Source organism: Stegodyphus dumicola, chromosome 10 (genome assembly GCF_044657685.1).
Source record: "Stegodyphus dumicola isolate Sdum_Otavi_A_Nest chromosome 10, ASM4465768v1".
Classification (NCBI taxonomy): domain Eukaryota; kingdom Metazoa; phylum Arthropoda; class Arachnida; order Araneae; family Eresidae; genus Stegodyphus; species Stegodyphus dumicola.
The window spans coordinates 28,592,816-28,614,665 of NC_140777.1; the positions used below are offsets into that span (position 1 = coordinate 28,592,816).

At 32.6% G+C, this 21,850-nt stretch overlaps 1 protein-coding gene across 8 annotated transcripts in view; it reads right to left on the minus strand.

The window, feature by feature from the left end:
• LOC118194292 (transmembrane protein 245) overlaps nucleotides 1-21,850 on the minus strand; it is a 128,297-nt gene that overhangs the window by 63,067 nt on the left and 43,380 nt on the right. For 7 of the 8 annotated variants that reach the window (XM_085824842.1, XM_085824841.1, XM_085824839.1 and 4 more), the window contains exons 4-5: nucleotides 20,890-21,136; nucleotides 6,088-6,236 (exon numbers count right to left, since the gene is read on the minus strand). In XM_085824842.1, coding sequence (XP_085680968.1) covers nucleotides 6,088-6,236; nucleotides 20,890-21,136 — 396 coding nt within the window. The remainder of the gene's footprint in view (nucleotides 1-6,087; nucleotides 6,237-20,889; nucleotides 21,137-21,850) is intronic. The other variant, XM_085824838.1, reaches the window with a different exon arrangement.

A 21,850-nucleotide genomic window follows, 5' to 3' on the forward strand; every position in this document is an offset into this window, starting at 1 on the left:
TTCAGAGGTTAATCAGTGATAAACTAACATCATTGATGCTGATTGGCCGATGATGTAGTATTGGCGGGTTAGCCAATGTTTTGTGTGTGTATATATATATATATATACACACACAACCATATATATATATGTATATATATATATATATGGAGATTAATAATGCGAGTGAAGTTTGCTGGTTTTCTTTTCTCTTTTGTTTTTTGAATGTAAAGGCTACTGTTATAGATTAGTTCATTTTATTTAAGGTTATGAAATAAAGATTAGTTTTATTTTTATATTAGTCTCGGCATTTATTTAAGCAAGGCAAAGTATGCTTTTGCAACTGCTCCAATGCCAACAGGTTATGGGCCTAGCTCAACTTAGCTTTGAAGGAATGCAAACAAAGAGAAAGAAGCTGAAGTGTTTAGAAGTTGGTCTAAGTGGTTGTGGTGGTGACTAAAAATGTCATTACTACCAGAAAGGTTTGAGTTATTGAACCATGACAACTGGGACCAATGGAAAGTCAATATAAAAATGCTGTTGCTAGACAGAAATTGTTGGAGCTTCATAGAATGTAAAGAAGAAAAACTGCATAAAAATACAATAAGGCATGACAAGCAGGATTTCACTTTGAGAGAAAGGAGCCTTTAATACATTATATTATGGAATTAAAACTGAGTTCAGGCCATTGATACAAGGAATGTTCAAGTGTTAAAGAGGCATGGGAGGTTATACATAAGCAATTTGAACCAAAAACAAGAGCTAGAATAATTCAGCTTCTAGATGAATTTTTCAATATTAGATATGCACCTGATGAAGAAATTGGGCTATTCATCACAAGAAAAATGACTGCAAAGAAGCTGGCCGAAGTTGACAAAACTTAGCAGATCTTTTTAAAGGCTTTCAAGCAATTCAGAGGTTCCCCAGGAATACTCTTGGATTGTGTAATTAATTTATAGATGGAAAGACAAGGATTTTACGTTGGGAAGTTGAAGAACTGGTAAAGGAAGAAAGTCAACTTCGACAGCTACAGGTGGATTTAGAAGACAGCAGGGTAAGCATACTTAATACTATTAGCATAAATGCCGGGAAAAATAGTCACATTAAACAAACATTTAATCGCTCAGTGTAAAGAAAATTTAAGTAAAAATCAGAAGTATAAAGTGGATGATAAAAATGGGCAGTTTAAAGATGAAGAGTTAATGTTAGTAGAAAAATTATGCGTCAACTACAGATAAAAGAGATAATTATGTGTCAACGCAGATAAATTTAATTGCGTCATAGATACAGCAGCTACAACTCATTTCTGTAATAACAAAAATTTAACGATAAATAGATATTAAATAAATAAATAAAAAAAATAAATTTGAGGAAATATATGATAACAGTATGTCTCTATAAATTTGAGGAAATAGGTGATAAAAGTATGTCTCTAGCTGTAGTTAATTTTGAAAGTAAAGTACTAGGTGCTGGCCGTGCTGCAATTGAGAAGCCACTCATCAGTGATGCTAATGCCCGTTACAGGAAAAGGTGGTGTTCAAGTCATAAAGCCTGGACTATAGAGCAGTGGAAGCGAGTAACATGGTCTGACGAGTCTTCTTTCACATTGTTTCCCACTTCTGGCCAAGTTTACGTCTGGAGAAGGTCATCTCAAGCCTATAATACAGACTGCATGTTGCCAAGAGCGAAACATGGCGGGGTTTCTGTTATGGTTTGGGCAGCCATATCGTGGTTCTCTACTAGCCCCATGATAACTGTGTCAGGGCACATGACTGCCAAGACTTATGTGAACATTTTGGCCAATCAAGTTCATCCCATGGTACAAACTTTGTTCCTCGATGGTGATGGTGTCTTCCAAGATGACAAAGCCCCTGTTCACACAGCTCACATTGTCCAGGACTGGTTTTCTGAGCACGAGGATGAGTTGTCCCATCTCCCCTGGCCTCAGTCACCAGACCTGAATATTATCGAACCTTTGTGGTCTACATTGGAACGGAAAGTGCATTCTCGTTATCCACCACCAACATCCTTATCTGAACTTGCCACCGTTTTGCAGGAAGAATGGTATAATATTCCCTTGGCAAACACACAGGAACTGTATTTATCCATTCCGAGAAGACTGCAAGCTGTTTTGGATGCCAACGGGTTTTCTACACCATATTAAGCAAAGAAACATGTTTTTTTAAAAGTGTTTCCATATTTTTGTCCAACCCCTGTAGATAATGCGAAGCTATGTTATCAAAGATTTGCCCCGTAAATTTTAATTACATACAGAATACTAGTAGAAACCAAAGCATGAAGAGTTTACCAGAAATTGAAAAACTAAGGGAGAAGCACAAACCTTGTATTGCCAAATCTGGTAGAATAACTTTTAAAACTGTTCCTAAGAATTAAAAAAAAAAACTATTGCAGTTGGTTTATTTAGATGTTTGTTGCTCTCTACAAGTTCCATTTAAAAGTAGGAGTAAATATTTCCTCACTATCGTAGATGACTATAGTAGATTATTAACAGTATATTGTATGAAAAATAAAAATTAATAGTTCGTTAACTTTAGGAACTATCACAGGCAAATGGAAAAATTGAAAAATAGAAAATTAATTAATATATGCACCAATAACGGTGGTGAATTCTGTTACAGGCAATTCAAAACATACTTAGACGAAAACAGAATTAGTGTTGAAAGTACAAATGTGTACATGCCAGAAGAGAATGGTGTGTGTGAACAATTTAACTGAATGGCATTAGATGCAGTTAAAGCTATGCTTAATGAGAGTAAGATGGGAAAAGGATGGTGGGCAGAAGCTCTTGGATGTTTCATACATACATGTCAGGGTGAGTCATAAGAGTATCCGAACCCTGAATGAAATGTTCCTTGATAGAAAACCCAATGTTGTCTATTATAATATATTTGGTTGTAAAGCATATGTTGGCATACCAAAACAAAACAGAGATAAATTACAAATGAGATAAAAATAAGGAATCATGATAGGATATGCAAAGGAAACTAAAGTTATAGAATATGGTTATCAGAAGAATAAAGATTAATAAATACCTGTAAAGTGAAATTCAATGAAAACATTAATGCAGAAGATAGCATCCTGGGACAGAAATCAAAAACTAAGTTTAAATGACTAGAAGAATCGGAGGGGTTATCAGAATTGGATAAAGAACAGGAAATTTCTACAAAATGAATTAAGTCATTAGAACATAAATCTACTCCAAAAGAGGTTTCAGACTTAAACTGGCAAAGAAGGAGGCCAGATGGAACACATACAGATATATATTACTATGTAGAAGGAACAGACACTCGTTTTAGGTCACATAACGGCATTGAAAAATACTGTGAGGCTAGAAATATTAAATTTGAAAGAGATATGTTTGACTTTAGTGGCAAAAACAAATACTTCAGAAAAGATAATTTTGTAGAACAGGAGGACAGTTTTGTATCTGAAGAGGCAAATTCTGTAGAAATTATTATCCGACAAAATTTTAAAGAAGCACAGAAATCTGTAAATGCCAAAGATTAGGATAAAGCAATGAGGGAAGAAATTGAAACGATGAAGAAAAAGAAGGTCTGGGAATTAGTTGAGAAACCAGAAAAGAAAATTATGTTGAGAAACAAGTGTGTCCATATGTTGAAAAGAATGAAGTAATTAGATATAAAGGCGTTTAGTTGCACAGGGCTTCAGACAGAAAAGTGATGAAGATTTTGATAATGTTTACATAAATTTTTCAATCATACAAATAATTTTCACAACATTAGTATGTTTGTATGGATGGACTAAATGCCAGTTAGATGTGAAAAATGAATATTTTTTTTGCAAAACCCAATGAGAAAATATGTATGACCCAGCCAAAGCGATTTATTGAAGAGAAAAATAAAGTGTTTTTATTACACAGGGCCATTTACAGTTTGCATCAAAGAAGGTGATCACGGTTTTATGAATTTCAAAATACTTTAGAAAATCTAGATTATAGAAAAATACTATGGTGTAATTGTGTTTATAAAAGCTCTAATGTAATCCTCTTCTTGTAGGTAGATGTCATTGTAATCTTTAGCAAAGATCAACAGTGTATAGATAAAGTAATTTAACAGTTGGGTAAGTTTTTTTATCTTAAAGTATTAGGCAGAGCTAAAAAATTACTTGGAATTGAATTTTTAGAAAACGAAAAGGGCACTTACATACATCAGCAAAAATATATTGAAGAAATTTTTGCAAAATTTAAACAATTTCAGATACCAACAACTTCACTTCCCACAGCTAAAGGCACTATTCTTACAAAATTAGATTGTCCGTCTACAAGTGCAGAAAGTACTGAAATGCGAAAATTACCCTTTAGAAATTTATTGGGGTGTTTAGTTTTTGTAGCTAATAGGACAAGGCTCGATATCACGTACACAGTAAATATCTTATCACAATTTCAGGAGAATCTTGGAATTAGGCATTGGGAAGCATTGTTGAAATTACTTGGTTATCTCAATAGTACTAAATCATATAAATTAAACTTATCAAGGATTAAACATCTAAATGTACATTATTAGTCAGATTCAGATTATGCAAATAACAGGGATGACTGTGTGTCCATGGGTAGATTCATACTGCATTTTTGGATGAAGTACAGGTAATTTGGAAAAAATTTTAACAAAATCTGTAAGTTTATCTACCATGGAGAGAGTATATTTCCTTATTGGAAGCAGCAAAGGAATTTATGTTGATGAAAAATGTCTTGCAAGATGAAGTTTTGAAGTTCAATTTGAAAGAATGTAAACTATTTTGCAATAACAAATCTACCTTTGAATCTTCTAAATCACTAACAGAAAACAGTCGGATTAAGCACATTGTTGTACGATATCACTTTATTAGAAGACTGGTGAATGATGAGGTGTTTGATTTCGAATTAATCCTCACCAAATTAAATAATGTGGACTTATTTACAAAAGCTGTAACTTCTATGGATTTGAAAAGTTTTGTTTAACTGTTTATAGTAATTAAGAACAATAAGTATTGTGTCCATATTATAAAATCGAAGTATGAATTTTGTTAATTCTTTGTAAGTTTTTTTTTTTTTTTTTTTCAATGAGGAAAAGAGGGCTGCTGTTGACTTAATGTTCTGTTGTTATCCTCATGCAAATTAATTCAGAGGTCAATTAGCGATAAATTAATGTGGTTGCCGCTGATGTAGTATCAGCGAGTTGGCCGATGTGTATATACGTGAAGACTGAAGGTGAGTGAGTTTACTAGCTTACATTCCTCTTTTGTTGTTTTTAATGTAAAGGCTACTGTTACAGCCTAGTTTATTTTATTTAAGGTTATGAAATACAGATTAGTTTTATTTTTATATTAGTCCTGGTATTTATTTAAGCAAGGCAAAGTATGCTTTTGTGTCTGCTCCAACGCCAACACTAGTAACCCTAGCAATGCCAAGGCGCACGCTAACCACGGCTAAAAACAATATCCTATAATCCTTTTATTCCATTCTTTACTTTTTTTAACTCTCTCTTGTGTGCTTGTATGCATCTTTAATGAATCCGTCTCTTGCTATTATTTTAGTTAAAATTAAATAAATGTGATTAGTGTATGACTATGCATATGCATTGATAATGGATACATGATAAAGCATCTCTCAGAACAAGTTTTATTTTGAAGATTTTACTAGCGCTGCTGGACACATGGATAAAGGTAAACAAAGTTTGCTATCTTTGTCTTCAACTTAACTTATGATTTTAATTGATTTCATAGATTTCAAATATAATAGAATTCTTAAACAGGGAAAAAATTGTGATCCTTACCCTTCCCAAATCATATTACTTAAAGCTTGTTTTAATAAAAAAGTTACACATTTTTCAAATAAAAGATGTCAGATGTCTCTTTTATGAAATATCGTGGATAAGAAATTAGTATTTTATATTAAAATATTAAATTACATTGTGGATACAAAATAAATGTAATTTCTGTAAAATAAATGTAATGTAAATGTAATAACGTTTCTTGCACATGCTTAAGGTTTATTTCAATCCTGAATAAATAAATTCTCACATATACGTAAAATTAAAAAATATATATATATTTATTGAAATTTTAATAAAAATATTCAAAATTATAAACCTTTTGATCACCAAGAATTAACAGCCTCCATAAGCCACGTAAAGGTGCAGGGATAAGTGCATCTTTCCTTTGCTCAAAAATTCTATGCCCAGATTCTAAGAGATCCATGGATTTTTCTCTGATGAATCCAAAAAATCCAAACTTCAGTGCTGCAGGTACAGAAATAAGACATTATACATAGAAAACAATATGCACTCTACGTATATTCATATTCATATTGTTACAAATTCTATGTACATGGAAATGATTTTAGTGAAATTATATCTAAATTGTAGTATCTCTTATATAACATGACATGAAAGGTCTAATGAAACATCGCTTTAAAAATATGGTTACAGGTTAAGTTTATTTAACATTGAGATAAATGGCTACCTTGGCAAATTGGTAAGATAGGGCCAAGCTGTCGATGATTTAGAAGACTAATTTTTGTCACCAGATTCGGTGAGAAATCACCAAAAAGCTTCCTAGCTTAGTGACATTTTGGTCTGATTTTTTTCTAGCCATAATTGTATACGACCCTATCTATGAGGCATATTTTTAAAGTAAGCACTGTTTGGAAATAAAAAGAAAAAAGTAGAATTTTTTACCAATGTAATTTTTATATAAAAGCCTGTACCTCAGTCTTTTTTCCTACATAATTTCCATCCATTATCAAGGCACTTATTGTATTGTATAACCAGTTTTTGAATCTCCTCTTCATAAAAGTTTGCTGCCTAATTTGACACCACCGAAACACGGTCGTTTTGACCTCATAAATGTCATTGTGGCAAAAACTGCCCAGATGCTTCTTCAAATGTGGAACAGGTGGTAATCACTGGACGCTACATCAGGACAGTATGGAGTGTAATCAAGTTGTTCGTAGCAAAATGAAGTGATGAGATCTTGAGTTCATTTAGCCATGTGTTAATGGGCACTGTCATGAAGCAAAATGATCCCCCATTCAGCATGCCATGCCTTTCATTTTAGATTGCACAGCTCAGCTTGTTTAAGGTCTCAATTTAGAAGGTAGTAGAATTTATTGTGTTACCACAGGGCCAGCCCTAGGTGGTAGTAAGGTATGCAAGTGCCTAAAGTGGCAAAATTTAGGGACAGCAGAACCAACTGGGGGGGGGAAGAGTATACTCCAATTGCCTGAATCTAGAGAATAAAGGAATAGTAAAATAAAAATGAAATGAACCAGGAATTAACAAGGCTCCTGCCCATTCCTGTGTTTTGAGTTATGTAACTGATATATGTTATATATTAATACTTAAATAAGTATCTTAATTTTCTCTCGCTTCCTATCGTGCATGGAGACAATTAGGCCTTTATTGTATTAGTTATTTATTATACTTACATATATTTCTTGCACATGCTTAATGCTTATTTATCTAAATACTGAATAAATAAATTCTCACACATACTTAAGGTTTATTGAGTGCCGGCACTAATACCACTTGATGCACTCTCTGAGGGTTCTAAATTCTGCTACCAAGCGCCTCCCTAAGTTCTAAATTTTTGTGGCCCTTAAATTTTAGATCCCAGTGCTTTCCCTAAATTCTAAAAATATTTTCATCCTTTAATTTTGTTGCTCAGTGCTTCTTGAAATTCCAAAAATCTTGTCTTTCCTAAATTCTGCCGCCCTGTCTGGCATAGGAGCTCTGGGTTTACGTGAAAAAACAAATCAGTTATTCTTAAATCATACAGCACTAAATGTAATCTTTTGGTTTATGATTATCATTTACAAAATCTATTTTTAGTGTATGGTAAGAAATTTTTGTTAAATTTTTCCTCCTCAAAATTTCGTAGTGCTTATTCTTAAAAACTTAGATCTGTAATCATTGCCAAGAGCAAGAATGTCAATATAAAAGGTTAAAATACACTTTGTACTAATATATATATAAAAAAAAAAAATGCTTGGCATCGCTGCATGAGTCATTACTCAAATGGTCATGTGTTGATAAACGTGGTGATGAAAGTAAAATATATAATGATTCACCAGGTTCGCAGCAGGAATATAAAATATTAGTAGGCGTAAAATTAACGATGTTTTTATCTAGAACGTTTTGGTTTGGGATGTATGCCAAGCAGATACAGCTACGGAGCCAAATTACTAATCACACAATTTTATGTTAAATTATTGTTTTTTTAATAACGAAGTATTTACTTAGTGCTTTAGTGGGGAAGGGAAATTAAAACTCGGGATTCTAAACATGTTTTATCTACAGAGGAAAAAAATCAAATGCACATGCGTAAAGAAGCATTTTAAAAAAAAAAAGGTTATTGAAGGATTTGAGGTCCGTAATTTTGATTATTCCAGATATTGGATGTCCGGATGTCAGACTTTGTACTGTAGTATGAAGAGGTAATTACTGATTGTGCTCCATCATACTGAGATGAGCTGTAAAAGCACTTTTGTATGAAAAGTTTTTTAATTGTAAAGTTTTTTTTTTAAAATACATTTCATGAAGCTTTTGTCGCTTCTGTGTACATTCAATCCAGTATGTACTCGTAGGCATACACAGTTCAACTGTTTAAAATGTAACCTTGGCATTCTAATAAAACACATAGAATCGTCCAAAAGGTGCATCATTTTCGTGCTGCAAGGTGAAAGGTGATGTAAAAGCTCTCTCTTTGCTTGAAAGAGGAAATTTATATGGCTGATGGAGGGAAATCTCTCATGTCATTGGTGATTTCGTCTTCAATTGTATTTTGCGGATTTGGTTTTTTCCCCTTTTTTGTTTTAAGTATTTGCAGAAATAAATGCTAAGATTTCATTATTTTGCAGAATGGAAACTGAGAATGAAATTTTTTTCATAATATATGAATTTTATATCAAACAATCCATATTTCATCGCTCGCTTTACTGATAAGGTGACTAAAAATCATGGAACTATATTTAGTTGAAGTATCCTCTTTTTAGTAAAAAAGGGAAACTGGTCAATAGGTTTCCACCACATTTATATGCAATTTACCTAGATTGTAGTTGATTTTAACCTGACATTGGCAAATATTCTAGTCTTTTGTGTAAGTGTTCAGTTGGTAAAAACAAAGCATTTCACAATGCTAAGAAACTGCTACATAATGTCATTACATTTTGTGGCATGGAAGTTGAGAATGCAGAACTCAGCATTTCTATCTCACAGCCCACAAAAAAAGTCAGTAACATTGCTGGAATATTGTTGACGACAATACAGAAAATTCATCGAGAGGCAGAAAGGGAGGAAGAGCCAGTTTTCAATTCTCCGAAAAATGCTGCAAATAAAGATAAGATTTTAAACGGAAATGATAAATATTAAGAAATATACTGCATAGTATTGAATTTCTGTGGAGGGTCAAAACAAGAGAAAAGTTTTAATTAAAAGAAGTGAACACAGATCTTGGAAAAGTCAGGCAATTTCATAATGAAATAAAACCTTTCTTTTTATTTGGACAAAATTTGGATGGACAGCATCATGAGATTCTCTAAATGTTGGCTATCGGAAACAGTTTTGGGCATCGTACAATGCATTTATTATTATCATGCAATGCAAGTATTAATGTTTTATGTGCTGGAGGTGATATAGGATTTTTACCTCAGATATTTGTAGTATACAAAGCAATTACCACATGAGGAGACTATCACAGGCAAATGAATTCTGTTTTTGAAAAGCAGACTTCTGAGCCTTCCACCGAATGCTATAGTAATTTTAGACAATGCCTCCTACCATATGGTCCAACTAAATAAATGTCCAACTATGGCAAATCGAAAAGAATACATTATGCACTGGTTACTTAACAAAAATGTACAGTTCTCTCCAAATTTATGGAAAGTGAGTTGGTGGAGCTTATGAAACAAAATACTCCTAAAGAAAAGTCATATAAATTTGATTCAATGCTTGAAGACCATGCTTTTACGACTCTGTGTCAGCTCTTGTATTACTGCAACATTAATACAATTTAATTCATATGGGGTGAAATAAAGTACTGTAATTTCGCGCGTATAGTCCGTGGACTATCTGTGTTTAAAATGTGAATTTTTGAAGCTGCGGACTATCCACCAGTGTGAATAATACGCTGGTTGTTCATGGTTAAAATTGTTGAAATTTAAAAAACACGCTGTCATGAACTGCCGATGATCAAATATAAAAAAAGTGCGAGATTCCAAGAAAACATTCGTATGTATTGTATCGATAGTAAACCATAGAGCATTATGCAGAACGAATGAGTAGTAGCAAGTAGAGCTCCTAAAATCCAGGCTGGCACATCAAGCGATGCTGGGAGCGATCAAGCGATGAGCACTCACTTAGCGCAACCAGTCTTGTATCCCAGTATCCTTCGCACTGCTTTAGCGCAACTGCCGGGAGGGGAAAAAGTAGTTGATGCGTCAGCTCGGTTTTTAGGAGCCTTAGTAGCAAGTACCTGGAGTACGAAAAAAAAGCGTGATTCGTTTACTTATAGCGTTGTTTGGCAACACCGAGTGAGTGGGTTCGAAGGTCACATTTCATTACCACTTATCACGAGGATAGCACATTGCACAGTATTTGTCTTTCATCTTCGATAACGTTGATGAAACATCACCGGAGTTTTACTGCTGAGTATAAACTCAAGGTAGTTGAGAAAACTGAAAAAGATGGAAATAGAGAAGCGGGGTCGTTATTTTGAAGTGGACGAGAAAGCGGTCAGAAATTGGTGCAAACAAAAGGATGTGTTAAAAAGCATGGGAAGAAAGCGATCCAATCGGCACGGAAAAATAAAATGGACAGCTTTAGAGGAAAATTTACTAAGATGGGTTCTCGACCAAAGAAATGCCGGATGCTCCATTTCAACAGTTAAAATCCATCTCCGAGCGAAGTCCATGGCAGAAGAGATGCAGATAATGGATTTCAAGGGAGGAATAAATTGGGTTTACCGCTTCATGCGTCGTAAAAACTTGAGAGTACGCAGCAGAACGACAATGTGTCAGGTTGTTCCGTACGACGTAGAAAAAGCTTCTTTCCTTCAGTTTACAAGGAAAGTTATTGCAGAAGAGAAGTATTCCCTAAAAAATATTATAAATATGGACGAAGTTCCATTAACATTTGATTGCCCTCTGAATTGCACTGTCGATACTTGTGGAGTGAAAACAATATCAATAACAACAAGTGGTCAAGAAAAAACCCAATTCACAGTGATGCTCGCCTGCTGTGCTGACGGCACAAAGTTGAAGCCGCTCTTAATCTTTAAGAGAAAAACAATTCCCAAGGAAAATTTTTCTCGAAGCGTCGTAATACGATGCAATGAAAAGGGTTGGTGCAACGAGGACACTATGCTCGATTGGTTTCAAGAAGTTTGGAAGAAGAGAGAAGGTGCCTTTCTCAATTCCAAAGGAGTACTAATTATGGATTCCATGAGAGCACACATAAAAGACAGTGTAAAGGCAGAAGCTAAAAAAAAAAAAAAAAAAATCAGTGCTGAACTTAGCGTTATTCTAGGAGGTTTAACAAAAATCCTGCAACCTCTGGATATTAACATGAACAAAAGTTTCACATCCCACGTACCTGTTTGCTGGGAGATCTGGATGTCGGAAGGTTTACATACTTTCACAAAAGAAGGAAATATGAGACACGCTTCATACACTGAAGTTGCCGAATGGGTCGATAAATCCTGGAAAAGTGTTAAAGTGTCAACCATCGGATCGGGATTTATAAAAGCCAGGATTGTTAGTGAAAGCGAGGAAATCACTGACAGTGAAGATAATGATGCTGAAAATGAACTTTTGGACACTCTTCCCGAAAATATATTAGAACTGTTTAATTCTGATACCGAAGAATCGGACTTTGAAGGTTTTCGTGAATGTCGTAGAATGTGCGATTAATTAATGTATGATTAATTAGTAAGCACTGTTTTTTATTTGTATTTAGCATTTTATTTCTGAAGGTATATTAGTAAGTAAGTACTTTTTTTTCTATAGTTCTTTGTTTCTAAAATACATTAATATTGCTGTATTAAAAAAACGTAATTTCGGACGTATAGTCCGCAGACTATCCGGTGGTGCGGACTTTCTGACAATTTTTGAAATTTTTTTATACAAATTCGTGTCTGCGGACTATACGTGCAAAATTATGGTAATTTGTGTGGAGCTGCAACACATTTGAAGATAAGGCGATGGATAAATTAAAAAAAATTATAATAGAAGCTCTTAAAAGTATAATGACAGAAAACTGGAAGAAGTGCAGGAGCCATGCAGAAAATTACTGAAAAAAAGATGCTTAATGGAAGATTTATGCAAGTCTTTAGTTATTTTTTCTGATCAAGAGGATGACAAGTTGGATATGAATAGTGACTGTGATACATAATAATAAGAAGAACAGAGGTAAGAAATTTCGTTTTTACCCCCTGCCATATGTATAATATTGCATCCAGCTTTTAGTGCAAAAATCAAAGCAATATAATAATTATTTATTGTTGTATAATCAGAATAATTAATTAATGAGAATTTTTTCAGATAAAAAATAAAATAATTATCAATTATTATAATATAATAATGAAAATCATACAATAAAATAAAATAATTAAATAATTATAATTACAATTATAATATAATAAAATTTACTTATTACATCTCTACATATAATAAAAGAAAGAGTGTGTCTGTGTGTCTTTCGTTCGCGCTACGCACAAGCTAATAGACCTACGGCCACGAAATTTGGTACATAGGTGCATCTAGACAAGAGCCAGTGAACCTCGAAGCGATTTTTTTTAAAATTCGAATTAGAATTTTTTTTATATTATGTTTTGTGACGAAATCGCGTCATTCTGAGATATAATGGGCTATAGAAAAGCGAGATTTTACTTTACACACTCCATTTTTACATCGTCATGAAACGTAGGCAATTAGCTATTTTACGAACTTAAAATAAATTTCGTGTTTCAATAAATTGATTAAATATGAATTTATTTAACAAAGGGAGCTTAACACCTTTTCAACGGAATTTTTTCTAAAAAAGTTTATTTTTAAAAATGTACAGTTTATTTTTCTTTGATTTTTGGACATGTTAAAATTTCATATCCTTGCGACTGCTTTTACAAAAAGAATTTTGGAAAAATGATAATACTTTGTATTTTTAAAAATTTTTTTAAATGAAGCTTCCGAGTACACTTTTCACATCTGGGTGATTTTGGCAACAATTTTCCTGTCTGATTGTTGTTGATAAATTTTTGATGAAATCGCATCATTTTGAATAGTTTCATTCTTTTAGAAATATGAGTTTGGCCACAATGTTTCATCGTATTTCTTATGTCACTGTTTTTAAGAGACTGGCATATTTCATTGTCATTTATATATATATATATATATAATAAATTTTTTTTTTTTGATAAAGTAGTTCTGCAGAGTAAAATTCTGCGCAGAATTTTATGTTTTTTGAGTTGCTTTCATGTTATTTTTTGCTTATTTCGCTGTTTGTAAGATATTGAAAGGTTTTGCATGATTTTTTTTTTTCTTCAACGGAAAGTTGGATAACGTTTTTATTAGGATAATTAATATTTGTATTAAGGGATACAGCTTATTTAATTGTAATTTTTTTCTCTTGAAAATATAAGTTAAAATATCATTAATTATACTTTGCTTTTCAGAATTTTTTGTTTTTTGTATTCGTTTATGTTATTTATTGCTCATTTTACTGTTTTTAAGATATTGAAAAGTTTTGAGTGATTTGTTTAGGAAGCAAATTTCTTAACCTCCTCTATACCATTTGAGTTCTTAAGATTTTGCAAAGGGAAGTTGGTTAATTTATTTATTAGGATAATTAATATTTGTATTAAGGGATATTGCTTATTTCATTGTAATTTTGTTACACGTAATAACTTTTTTATGAAGTTGTTCTGCAGAGTAAAATTCTACACAGTTTTTAAATTTAACATTTGGTGTTCCCTTCAGCCATTTTTCTGGTACAATTAAAAGCCAGACGAAGGCTGGCAGTGAAGCTGCTAGTATTATTATAAAATAATACACTTGCATTTCTAAAAATATATAAATAAATAAATTCACAAAATTAAAGATAATGTAATAAAAAAGCTGATAATAAATGATGATTAGCATGAACAGCTTAGTTTACTTATTGTAATTTTGCCTTCTCATGCCTGTCTCCTTTGAATGCCATGGAAGTAAAAGAGAAAAAAAAGTCTGATGTGTACACCACATGACTTCCTTGTACGGAGTATTAAATTATACACATTTTTTTCTTGAATTTCATTTAAATTGATTGGATTGAATTAAATCTACTTCGTCGACAGCGCATTAACCACAATAGAATAAATGCACTCTTTAAAATCCACTATATTTGTTTACTATAATGACACTCTGATTGCACAAAATTTATATCATTTGAAGAACTATCGTAGCCACATGTTCTATTCAAATACTATAATAAAGCTAAAACGATGTATGAACAAAATTAAGCAAACAAAACAGAAAAGAAACAGTTTTTCACAGACAATTTAGTATTTCTCATTCAGTTAATTCAGTTCTCACTTTGTGACAAGGCAAAAATGCATAAAAACTCAAAATATCTGCATTAAAAATTACGAAGTAAATCTTAAACACTTAGTCCTCGAAAAAATTCCAAACAGGATTAAGCATGATTTAAATTGTAATAATAAATGAAGGCGTTATTTTTGTGTTGCGAAGCTTAGTCTCTCTAGATTGGCAACAAATCTACAATTCTGCTGTTTCAAATGTAAACAAATATGTCCACCATGTTATTTAAAACTTAACCGCACTTAAACAGCTTTTAAATTGTTCATTATTGTACAAATATTGGTTCCAGAATTACGAAAGGCATAAAAACCTTAACCTGAAGATAAAAACAACATAATTCAATCATTTTTAAAGCAAAAAATGTACAATTTACAAACATATAAGAGTAAAGAAACTGAGATCACTGAGCCGGGTAACAGAGTGGATATATATATAAATATATTATATACATTTGGGGCGACCGATTGCAACCAAAATACGAGGTGCACATCTACATGTTATAGCAGTCCTATATACCAAATTTCAACGTTCTGAGGCTACTCGATTTTGAGTTATGCGAGGTACGTACGTACATACGTTCGTACAGATGCCATGAAAAATTCTCTTCAGAATTAATTTTAAAGCAGTTTTATATTTTTTGGGAGAAAAGAGTCTTTTATTCCGTCCTTACGTACAGATATCACGCAAAACCATCGTTAAATTGCATTCGATAGCGGTCAAAATGGATATTTTCATTGAAATATGTTGCCTGAAACTTTTCGCGATTACAATATTTCCTTTTTACTTCGTACAAGGAAGTAATAAGAACGAAAGAAATCACTAAGACATGATTGCACCAATTCCATCTACTCTATTTTAAGAATAAATCAGCCCAAATCGTGCATGTGTGTTTGCACTCACGGTCGTGGCTAGGGCAGTTGAACTATAACAATATAATAAGTTTTACACAACTGAATGAAACGATATAGAGATGACAAGATCACAGCAATTTTAACAGGTATTCAGTATTATGGTTATTAATACAGTGCAGCGTCCGAGATTCAGAACTGTTAGACCTCTGGCAATTTTTTGAAGTTTCCAGATTTTAGATCATGAATTTAAATGTAGTATGATAACACATACAAATTATAAATTAAAAATATGAAATAGTTGTTTGTGAAATAAAAATGCATTTAAAATCTTGACGGAAACAATATCCACAACAAAAACAAACAAAAAAATATTTAAATTCAATACAAGTAACTTAATTTTTTTGTTAATATTTTATCTTTAATTTTACAGACAGACATTAATTACCTGTTGACAATTACAAAGTTGCATTATTTTAGAAATCGCTGTATCCAGAATTTCCAATAAATACTCAAACGAAACCTTTGTATCTCAACAACCTCTTTATCACTTTCTTCACTGGAAACATTGACATTTCTGGATTTGAAAACATACTATGAATTTCCTGACCCATTGAACTGATGACAAGAATGCTATCACTCTGCAGTGTAGATTTTAGTTATATAATCTTCATCTACTTTTCTCTGCATGTTCTATTAACTGAAAAAAACTCACGTGTCTTGTTATGTTTAAACTCATGTCATGTAAAAAACTCATGTCTTATTATGTTTGTCATATTTTCTTGGCTCTAGGCACCATCAGTTTAGTATGGTTTCCTTCCTGACACAAGCATGTTTTTCACTTTTTTTTTTTTTTTAAAAAAAATACTGAAATGGATTTTTACAATTTGGGATTTGCCAAGGAATCAAAAAGCAGTTACTCCATTTCTTTATGAAAGGGTAGGCCATATAAAGAAATACTCTGTTTGAATAACCATCTAATGAAATTCAAATGTATTAAGTTGAAAAGATCGATAATATTACTGTTTTGACTTATTTCATTACCTATTAATTCACTGATACTAGGGTGAGCATTGTCATCATAACTGAAGACTTCATTTTCATCATCTTCAATCAGCATTTCTTTGCTTTTTTTCACATATTCCGTTAAACAGAAAAGTTTGCTCTTTACTTGTTAATATATGAAAACTTTCAAAATTGTGGGGATCATCATAATCACAAAATAAGGTAGCGGCTGTAAATCAGGCCAAGCATTTTTAAATATATCTGTAGATCTGTCCTCTCATGAGCTACCAATGTTACAAGAACAGACTTAATATTGAAATATTTCAATAAAACTTAGATGCTGTTATTGCTGCATTGAGTTAAAAGAAAATATACTTCATATCTGCATTTCAGTAAACATAAAACTCCAATATCCATCAACTGACTGATGGATGCATAATTTCAATGAAAGACTAAAAAAAAGATGTTATGCTTCACTAAAACTTTTATTTTGGTACAATAACAATAAACTAAACATAATAATAAGCTGCATCAAATTAAAAAGTTAACGAAGAATGCAATTTGCAATGCTGGTTGAGCTCAAGTGAATAAGAATTTAATTCGTTCTCCCATCTTCCCTGCTATGGCTGGCTGGCACGCACGCATGGGCTAAAAATGAAAATGTAGTTCGCTAGCTGCAGGTAAACCAATATGCAGAATGATTCAATAATGATGTTTAATGGTAAAATAAATCTCAACGAACTGAAGCAAAAATCAATTTATGGCACACTTTTCCTTGAATAACATATTCTCCATTCTCATACAAAGTGAAGAAAAGAAAATTTAATAAAAAAAAGTTTGGTTAGAGGTCTGGATAACAGATCATTTCATTAACTGGATGTCTGGATTTCAGGATATGTTCTGTATTCAGAAAAGGACTATATTTAAAATATATGGATAAGAAAATTAAAGTATTGCAATGAATTATCAAGTACTTATGAGGTAGGGCTACTAAATTTTCAGAAGGACCAAAACTTAATAACCATGCACATAAAAATTCTACAATGTTATCATTTTCACACACATTTTTGGCATTGCATTTCAATGGTTATATTTTATTAAACACAAATAATGATTTTTTTTTATTTTAAATATTAAAATACATGTTTTGTGATTTGCCTGTAATAGAAGACAATATGATAAAATTTCATCAAGAATATAATATTTTGCTGCAAAATTGCTAAAGGGACCAATTTTAATTGAATTTATCCTTAAAGTAAACAAGCATGAATTTCCATAAGAATAAAAGAAGTAAAAACCCAATTACAAACACACTCGCTGATTTAGTTTGGGATAAATAAATATTAAATTCAAGCTTAAATTATATAAGTAATAAATAATTGTTGCACCTAATATCATTCAGGATAAATTTTCAATTTCAAATCAAGTGAAATTTGAATAAAATCTGAGAGTGGAAATAAAGCTTGTAAGGTTTATCCTAAGTTTTTAACAGTTATTTTTAGTTAAAGCTACTTACCTGCCCCTTCTAATTTCAGCTTACAATTTTCTGCCAGAGTATGTTTTTAGAATCACGGTTAATGCAAATGAGGAAGAACGGTACTTAAGTCGAAGTTCCACTGACTTCGTTAGAGAGCCAGAGATTCTGACAAGCGCACTTTTGCCATTTGGCTACACTCTCTCTAAGCTATTACTACAATCGACCGTATTTCAGACCCTAAATAGTTTTGCCAGTTAGATAACATTTCGGGGCCAACTCATTAGAATTTTTGATAGCTTCAGCTATATCTTTTTAGTTAAGCATTAGTTAAGTTTGATTCCTTAGTACTCTTGAGTTCAAGCCCAAATGGAGGCTTTTCTGTATGCTGTAAGACAAGAGCCATCTGTAAACACTTATTTTGAGAAATAAAGAGTAATTAACCCTTCTTGAGTTTCTGTTTTTGTTTCCTGAGCTAAAGCAGTTATTCGCTTAGCAGTTTTTGAGGTCCCAAACACTCAGCTGTAAGAGGAAAGGTTAGAACCCCATGAGCTTAACACTTGTACATGTTTTAAATATTTTAAAAATTAGTTAGGAACATAAAAAAGAATCATAGAAACAGAAGTAAGGAAAAATCTTAAATGCAGTTTCATTGATAAGTAACTGTAACAACAATTTGTATAATAATATACACATTAATAAATTTTCTAATGTAGAAATTAAAAAAAAAAAAAAACTGTTAACTTATTAACACCTATTTAGAAAATGCTTATCATTTTGTACAAAAGGCCAGCAAAGATTACACAAACAGCAATTACAAAATTCCTTAGCGTTATTAGATTGAAGTTTCTACGCAAATATTTACTTGAATTAACTTCCTTAGAATGCCTATTAATAAGCAATTTTTTGTTTAGAAAATCAACTGAAAAATATTTTTTTGCTCAATTACACTGCTGGCCATTAATATTGCAACAGCATGAAGGAAAGCAAATACAAAAAAGATATTTACTGTACGTAAAACAATATGGCATGAAGACAAAATGATTAAATTTGTAAGCAGTTTGGAGGTTTACTGTGGTGTGAATTTCTAGAAACAGCTGCCACCCCTGGCAACTAAAACAGCCCTTACCAGTTAGACATGGAGTCGAACTGAGCTTGGATGAAAGAAACAGACAACTCATTCCATGCTGCTTCAAGTCTATGACATGCTTCATCAACTGTATTAGCTGGAGAGTGGTGGCAAGCCAGTGTCTCAGCAACAGATGACCAGATGTTTTCAGTGGGTGATAGATATGGAGACTGTGTAGGCCAGGGCAGCAACCGAATATCCTATGTATCACGGAAGGTCAGAACACCACGTGCAATATGTGGTCTTGCATTATCTTGTTGGAAGATGGCGTTTGCCAAGCCTCGAAGATGGGGTACAATCACTGGACTAAGATGCCAGAAATGTACTGATCTGCATTCAAATTAATGTCAATCCAAACTAGAGATGTGCGTTTTGTATACCCAATGGCTGCCCAGAGCACCACACCAGGTGTATGGTCCCTAGGCCGATACCGAATACAAAGAGGCAAAGTGCTGTCTCCACTGAGCCTCCAGACACAGATACAGCCATTACAATATTAGACGCAGAGCTGGGACCCATCTGAAAAGATAACATTGTGCCACTCCTATATTCAGCTTTGTCATTTGGTGCATCAGATTTGCTGTCTCTTTCTATGCTGCACTGTCAAGGGAAGCTGAAGTAATGGTAGCCATGCTGATAGTCCGCGCTGCTGGAAACATCGATATAATCATACAAGTGAATACTGGGTGTGCTGCAAACATGCCCATTTCTGGACTAATGGTCCATGATATGGTTGTACGGTTTTGCAGGGTTGTCCTCACAATTTGTCTGTCCTCTCAGGTGTTAATCATGGAAGGGAGTCGAGATCCTGCATGTCATTCAGGATGACCCTCAGCAACTCATTGATTTCACATTTGTATCACAGTGGTTGGATGTCAACCAGTGCGACGGGCAATATCCCGGAACAATAATCCACATTCTCGATAGGCATTGATCATGCCTCTATTGAATTCCGACATGCTGCATTTCTTCTTCTTATTCGAGGCATAACACGATATTCGGAGCAAACTCCGACCTTACAAAAACGTTTTCTGAATGAGAAATCCACTAAACAACTTTTCTTTTACACAGTACTTCAGATCTGTCGTTTCTCCCTCCTGCGGCATCTCAATGCGCTGAAATACTAATCATTTGCATACTTCAACCTGTTCTTCCTTTCATGTAATTTTGACATTCGTCAGATTATTGCTTCTTGGTGTTGCAAATTTAAAGGCCAGCAGTGTATATATTACCACAAATTATCTTAGAAAGCTGTTAAAAAATATCTGCTCTGAAATGCTTTTCCTCAGAGTAGTTAAAATGCGATATTTTAAATACTATGAAAAGCAAATAACCTGAGATTTTACAGGACAGTATTAAAAAGGTGCTTATTTATGTATTACAGTAACCATCTGGGTACAATTTGGCAATTTTTTTTTTACAGGAAGAAAAAAAAAAAAAAAAAAAAAAAAAAAGATTTGTAATTTGGAGAGGCTATAAACTGACACGTAAATGAGTTTTTGCTTTTTTGTTCTCATGAAAATTGCTTTAACAATAGATCCAAAACAATTGTTTCCTTCAGCAATATTGCTGCAAAATACTGTATTCTTCCAGAAATTTTATAGCAGTTTCCTCCACTGAAAGCAAATTTCACAAGCACGTTTTAAAATCAAGTTAAGGGCCAAAAAAAAAAAAAAAAAATGTTTTAAAAAACTATTAGAATTTGTAATACAACAAAAAGAACACATGTGAAAGTGGTGATATTACTGGACTGAACAATTCCAGGGTTTGATTTGCTTGAAATTCTAAAAACTTGGCAACTTTCCCTAAAGTAGTTGTACTAATACATAAGTAATATATTGCATTAAAACAGCAAAAATTTGCTTACCTGCATGTTTGAGACCCATATACATGCATGGAATAAGCAATAAATTAAACAACCACAAATGAAGCCACACTTGAGCCAAAAGACAGGACCACATTAAGCCATATATGTAAAAATTACTCATTTTTTCTTCACAATGGGTTTCTTCAAATGGACTCTGTGGCAAAGATGTAGGCCTTGTTCTTTCTGGTGTAGATGGATCAACTTGAACATTTTGATGGCTATCAAATTTTTCTGATGTGTCAGGAATCTAAAGAAAATACTAAATCTTATGGAAAAGAAAATTATTACCTAATTAATGTCATGAAATCAACAAAAAGTGAAAAACAAGGTCAGAGACGAGAAATTTTCATTTACCAGAGATATTTGTTTTTTCTATTTTGACATATAAAAACAGCAAAATGGAAGTACAAGTACTGCACCCTCATTAAGAAAAATACTGTACTTCTGTTATTAAAAGATATACCCTTCATAAAAATGCCTCTAAAAAGATGTAAACTACTTTTGAAGGCTAATACAAAAGCACAGTTTCACCCCCACAATTTACACTTTATCTTCTTACATAAAAATCCTTCTCTGGTGATGTTTAAAAGCAATATCTTATAATAGAATAACATGGCACATCACAACATTAAGTAATGCATCTCCAATAATATATATTAAAGTAATATATATTAAAGTACATAATAGTAACAAGTATAATAACAAGCTGCCAATCAAATATTTCTCACTGACCACATATGCACTTTGCAGCTAATGTTATGCAGATATGGAGAAAATGGCCCAAGGTCAGCAAAAACATTGCAATTTATTTAACCCTCTGACTGCTCAATTTGTGGACCAAAATCGGTCTAAAAATTGTGCATCCCCCCATATTTTAAATCTATATATATTGGAGAATTGAAAAATGCATTGTTCCTTTCTAGAAAATATTTTTTATATAGATTTTTATCATGAGAAAATA